At 34.3% G+C, this 6,498-nt stretch overlaps 1 protein-coding gene across 1 annotated transcript; it reads left to right on the top strand.

Moving 5' to 3' along the window:
- The first annotated feature begins 220 nt into the window (after positions 1-220).
- Positions 221-3,670, top strand: LOC123205436 (putative receptor-like protein kinase At4g00960). The gene is made up of 7 exons (XM_044622387.1): positions 221-1,092; positions 1,225-1,374; positions 1,454-1,575; positions 1,664-1,874; positions 2,745-2,982; positions 3,058-3,202; positions 3,297-3,670. Exons 1-7 carry the CDS (start codon positions 282-284, stop codon positions 3,618-3,620), a joined length of 2,001 nt encoding a protein of 666 aa, XP_044478322.1. The 5' UTR covers positions 221-281; the 3' UTR covers positions 3,621-3,670.
- The last annotated feature ends 2,828 nt before the right edge of the window (positions 3,671-6,498 follow it).

Consider the following 6,498-nt stretch of genomic DNA (forward strand, 5'->3'; position numbering starts at 1 on the left):
GAACAAGTCTTTCCGCTTTTTTTGTTTTTTCCCCTCAAATTGTATGGTTCCACTACATGGCGAGAAATCCGCAACTTAGCATTGACAAATCCCGTCATTCGTCAACTTTCTCCCCAAAAGTCAAATCATCATGATTAATTTCCTTGGTTGGATTAAATATTATAGGAAATTAACTTGACCGGCATTTGCATTCACATTTCTGCGAGGAAGTGAGAAAAACACAGCAATATTTTATATTTCAATTTATAAACTATATATATGGTTTCATCTTCCTAAAAGTTATGAAAATAAAGATGGGTTTTCGTTTTACATGTTTGCTTTGTTTCATCTCTGTTATGCTAATAAACACTGGTGTTGTAAGAGCAACTATATGTTATGACACAGGGAATTTCACAAGTAATAGCACTTACGAGAAGAACAGGAACCTGATTCTCTCATCTCTTGCTTCTAATGTCACTCTTCATGAAGGATTTTTTTATACTGCGACTATCGGCCAAGACCCTGATAAAGTTTATGCTCTTGTGAATTGTAGAGGAGATTCTTCCGCAGAACAGTGTATTAGTTGTGTAAGTTATACAGTCAAAGGTATTATGAACCAGTGTTTAAATCAGAAAGAAGCAGTTGCATGGGGCGGTAGTCCTCAATGCATTGTACGCTATTCAAACCACTCGAAATTTGGAAAAATGGAGGCAGATCCTATGGCTGGTGGCGGTTATGCGAATAATATGACGATCAACATGACACAGTTTAGTCTGGTTTGGAAGAGTTTGATGAATCGGTTGTTGACAAAGGCTTCGGCTGGCTCTAATAATAATACTAGTAAGTTTGCAACTGGAGAAGCTAATTTGACCGACTTTGTGAAGATGTATGGACTGATGCAGTGTACTCCGGATATTTCAGAGAGTGATTGTGACTCTTGTCTGCGCCAATCTGTAGCTTTCTATGAGTCTCACGACTATGGAAAGCCCGGTTCTATTATCATGAGACCTAGCTGTATGTATATCTGGGATTTGAATCCTTTCTATAACGCCACTATTGATTCTACACCTACACCAGAATCTCTTCCTTCTCCGCCACAACTTTTCCCAAAAGGTCTGTGTTAAGATCCTTTCCTGATATTAGTCCATCAGTATGCTCATGTTCTAAGATTCTTTCTTAATATATACTATACTATCTATTTACACTTTATTTATTTATTTATTTATTTTTGGTTTGCGTATGCAGGAAAAGGAGGCATTCCATCTAGAACTGTTATAATCATTGTTTCTTCTGTGGTAGTAATCTTTGTAGCACTTTTTGTTTTTGCCTTCATGTGTGTCCTTTTACAAAGAAGGAAGACAAAGCAAAAGATCAGAAGCAAGCAGGAGGCAGAAGGTATAAACCAACTACCTATAATCGACTTGACTTCATTTCTTTTCTGAGTTCTAATTAACTTGTTACTGCTATTGTCAAGATGGTGATGATATTGATAACGTGGAATTCTTGCAATTCGACTTCAACACAATCAGAGCTGCAACAAATGACTTCTCAATTGATAATAAGCTAGGACAAGGTGGATTTGGTGCTGTTTACAAGGTAATATTGACCAAAAATGCATATTAATTGTCCACTAAGATGGGTTAAATTGAGAATTTTTAATACTTTCGAAGCTATACAATTTCAGGGGAGGCTTTCAGATGGACAAGACATAGCTGTGAAGAGACTATCTAGACAATCTAGCCAAGGAGAACTGGAATTTAAAAATGAGGTCCTCTTAGTGGCCAAGCTTCAACATAGGAATTTGGTTAGACTTCTTGGTTTCTGTTTTAAAGGAAATGAAAGGCTTCTCATCTATGAGCTTGTGCCCAATTCAAGTCTAGATAAATCTATATTTGGTGAGGTTTCACAGCACGTTTGCTTTTATTTCTGTGGCCAAAGGACTATTTCCCATCCAAGTTTTAGCCCATTCTCAAAAATATACTCACGATATTTCAAAAATCCAAACACCTACCCATAGACTAATTTGTGTTAAAATTTTTAGTTATAGGTAAGGGTAAAATCGTTATTTTATCACTAAACGCTAAAAACCCTAAAAGTTAATATCATTCTCCCCCCCGGGCCCATATCTTAAAAACTAGCAACTTCACCTCCACCCATAGTTTAAAAAGTTAACATTTCACCCTTAGAGTTTGTTTCCCTTCTCTGACCACTACCATTCCAATCAACTATTGACGCTTTCTATCTATCTTCTAGATCTAGCCATGAAGGACAATCACCCACCACTATGAAAGACAATGAAGCATCATCCATATCTAAAAAACATGACGAAGAGTTGTCCTTCATCGTTTGAATGAAGGGACAAAGTGTCGTCCTTTATTGTGTTTTCTAGATCTAGACGACGAAGGGTCATCCGTTATCTAAGAAGATTGACAACTGGATTCCCTATGCCACCAAAGATGAAACCTAGAAATGGGAAAAAAGCAAATTTTTTAAAACTTAATCATGAGAAAAATTGTTAGTTTTCCAAACTAAGGAGGGAAATGATATAAATTTATAGAGTTTTAAGGTTTAATGATAAAATGACGATGTTACCCTTACCTCTAACAGAAGTTTTTAACAAAAGTTAGTTCATGAATGGGTGTTTGGGTTTTTTAAATGTCTTGGGTGGAAAATAGTCCTTTGGCCTATTTCTGTCAATCTTGTAACTTGTTCATGGCAGAAGATTGTATAATCTTTCTACAATCTATTGTTTGGTGAATTTTCAGATCCAATGAAGCGTTTACTATTGAATTGGGAGATTCGATACAAAATCATTAGCGGTATAGCACGGGGACTTCTTTACCTCCATGAAGAATCAAGGCTTCGAGTTATTCATCGTGATCTTAAAGCTAGTAATATTCTTTTAGATGTTGATTTGGTTCCAAAAATTTCAGATTTTGGAATGGCAAAGTTGTTTGAAATAGATCAAACTCAAGGTGATACAAGTAGAATCGTTGGGACCTTGTAAGTATACAAATATATAAAAGAAGTATAAGTAAATAAAATTCTACTATTCTAACCATGAATAATGATTTTCAGTGGATATATGGCACCAGAGTATTTGACACACGGAAAATTCTCAGTCAAGTCTGATGTTTTTAGCTTTGGTGTGTTAGTCTTGGAAATCATCAGTGGCCAAAAAAACAGTTATATTGAAGAGCAAGCACAAGATCTATTAGCCTATGTGAGTAAATACAAGTCATTATCAATATTTTTTATTTCTTCTTCTAGGTTAATCTCACAATTAATAGCCATGAAATCTTTCTCAATTTTTTTAGGCATGGAGAAGTTGGACTAAAGGGACAGCTTTGAATCTGGTAGATCCTAGTTTGAGGGTTGGTTCCAGTAGTGAAATGTTGAGATGTATCCGTATCGGGTTACTTTGTGTTCAAGAGAATGCACTGAGTAGACCTACAATGGATTTGGTTGTTCTTATGCTCACTAGCTCCTCTCTATCTCTCCCAATTCCCTCGAAGCCTGCATTTTTTAGGCAATGGAACCCTAACACGGATGATTCCAAATCACCATTGTCGGATCACAATGAAAATTACGTTCAAATATCGTTGAATGAGGTTACAATTACTGAGCTAGAAGCTCGTTAACACTTGTTCAAAGAAATTAGATTTTATTTATAAAATGGAGAGTTTTGCAAGATTTCTTTCTTATAATTATAGTTGATTTCGTTGTACTCGATAATATATTTATTAATGGAGAAAAAGTTTTATGGGATAATCTCATAGAATATACCGTTACAAAAGGGTATTGTAGTTCATCCACTAAAATTAAGGACTTCAATTTGTTTTTATGTGGGTTATTTTTATAAAAATCCCTGAAAATGTGGTTATTATAAAAAAATAACCTAAAATTAAAAGAACAAACAAAAATGTGCTTTTGATTTTGAGACGAACTGAGAAATAGAAAGTTACACAACCCAACAACTCATCAACTTGTTCTTGTGTAAGATTTGCATTCCTTGTTTCTGGTACTTATATATTTTATGCAATTGTTTGGGGGTTTCTAGAGATAAATAATAACACTTGTGCTACTTTATCTTTAGGGATATTAAAAAAAATGCCAGAGCCACCTATACAATTCTACCACACTTTTTTTTCATTAAATATTTATACCACAAAGTTAGTTAAATACCTAAACTACCGTTATCTTCTTCTTTGTAAACACAAGGAAAAGGCATCATTTTCAACAATAAAAAGCAAAATAATTATTTTAGAGATCTTGCAAATAACTCACTCTAATCCAAGTCATTGTTAATTCATACCCTTTATCTGACTTTTTTTTTTTGTATAATAGTTGAAAATCAAAGATTGTATACTAAAGTAGATGATTTAAGATAAATTTATGTTAATATATTGTTGAATGTTTTTATTTGTACGTTAAAATAGTTAGAGTACTGATTGATAGTTCAATCGAGACTTGGGTCTTGACCGAAAACGAGTTGATATAACATTCATTTTCATAACTACAATCTGAAAATTGTAGAAAAAATGGGTAGGCTAGATTGCCTACCCTAGAAAAAAGTAGAAGAGATTGCCTAAGTTGCTTCCCCCTTATTCACAAGGGAACTTGCAATTATTCAAGTTTTTGCTTGATAATGCAGGTTTTAAGGGAAAAAATAGAAAAAGTAGGATTTATGGTTTGTTTCAAAGGGCAATTGATTATAGGTGATGATAATGTAATGAAATGTGTCAACAGGAAGGAGAGACCAATCTATATTGACATAAGTGTTGATTTTGAAGAATTTGTGGTGAAAATATGTTATCATCTTAGAATCGATCGAAGTCAGCCAAATATCCACATATTTATTCCTGGTGAGGCATTGGTAGGTCTTATTAAGATTCAAGACAATGATGATCTTAAGTTTGTCATGATGGAAGCAAGAAGTTTACAAGAATCAACAAAATTTTGTGTTACTAAGAGTCCTTTTAAAGAAAGAGACAATCAACAAAACGAAGAGGTTAATGAGGAAGAAAGAGAGGATTATCCAACATACGACTTGGCATAATCACAAAATTTTCAAGAGTATGGTGTGAATCATGATAATGACGATATGGATAAGGATTATAATCTTGAGGGTAATAACGATGATGATGATGAATTTCTATGATTTTATATTGTGATGACACATAATGCGTAAGAAACCAAGACATTGGGAGAGGTCAAACCAATTCTTATAATGATAGGGCCGAGTCTAACACGAGACGTCATGGTTTCATAGATATTGGAACATATAAAAGTCACATTAATATTGTAATTTATTTCAATGGGTTCATGAGCTTACCGTGGATGTTGAGAACACAAGTATTAGTAATTAGGAAACACAAAGAGACAACAGTCTAACAATAATAGGCTTTTATGATTTGAAAGCTAAATTGATAGCTTTATTTGAAAGATATACATTAGAGATAGGTATTCAATGGAAAGTTGCTTACTCTGATACGAAATGTTATAAGATTAGGTGTGTACATTCTTAATGTAATTGGTAGGCACGAGCCAACAGGGAGGAGGATGGAGACTATTGGGTGTTACAATGTATAAATGATGCACACACTTATCCAAGGGATAAAATATTGCCACATCATAAACAGGTTGGTGCCAGATCATTGGAGGCCATTATTAAATCAATGTTTGTGATTAATCACATTTATCAACCAAAAGAAATTATTTCTAACATGACAAATAGGTACAAGATTGACATTTCAACACATAAACGTGGCTTGTGAAGAAATACGCTATAAATGCAATACGAGAATCTCTTGAGGAATATTTCATGATCTTACTTGAGTATTCTCACAATTTGGAGCTAAAGATCCTAGACATTGTTACACATATTAATGTCAACACAGAAAATAAGTTCTAGTTTTTTTTCATGGCTTTAGGTTGTTCGATAAGGGGGTTGTAACACCCCTCCCCAGAAGTACTACCCACCGAAGGAGAAATGTTATGAACTAATATTCGGAGCGTCTATTTTTTTTTCTTTTAAAATAATTTAAAATAAACACATTATTAAAAGTGTTTAAGAAGTATTCCAAGAAAACTGAAAATCTGGAAGCGAACAAAAGATGTATATACTCATATGAAAACTCATCTGAAAGCATCTGAAAACAGGGAGTAATCATATGCAACTGTACCATAATCTCAAAAAGTCAAAAGTCGACACGAACATGCCACTATATGCATGTAATATAAACCAGAGATAACCTGCTCCAGCTGGATCTACCTACGCTGACCTGACCCTGCCTCGCAGCTACCTCGATCACCTGTACCTGCAATCAGGAAAGAAAAGCGAGTGACTGATAAGAACACTCAGTAAGGGGAAAGAATCAAGTAAACTATCTCTTTTCCTGTTCTAACTTACTTTTGGGACTCAACCTCACATTCTAACCTCTATAAGAAATTGAGGGGGTAATCTAGTTCATTCTTTACTATTTGGGTCATACTTTGTCCCATCTAGTGTCTATTTGA

This window comes from Mangifera indica, unplaced genomic scaffold (assembly GCF_011075055.1).
Source record: "Mangifera indica cultivar Alphonso unplaced genomic scaffold, CATAS_Mindica_2.1 Un_0005, whole genome shotgun sequence".
NCBI classification, from domain to species: domain Eukaryota; kingdom Viridiplantae; phylum Streptophyta; class Magnoliopsida; order Sapindales; family Anacardiaceae; genus Mangifera; species Mangifera indica.

Excerpts from the sequence above, each read along its gene's own strand:
- LOC123205436 (XM_044622387.1), top strand. The coding sequence starts at position 282 with ATGAAAATAAAGATGGGTTTTCGTTTTACATGTTTGCTTTGTTTCATC. Across the intron at positions 1,093-1,224 it reads GCCACAACTTTTCCCAAAAG|GAAAAGGAGGCATTCCATCT; the intron begins GTCTGTGTTAAG and ends TTGCGTATGCAG. Across the intron at positions 1,375-1,453 it reads AAGCAAGCAGGAGGCAGAAG|ATGGTGATGATATTGATAAC; the intron begins GTATAAACCAAC and ends GCTATTGTCAAG.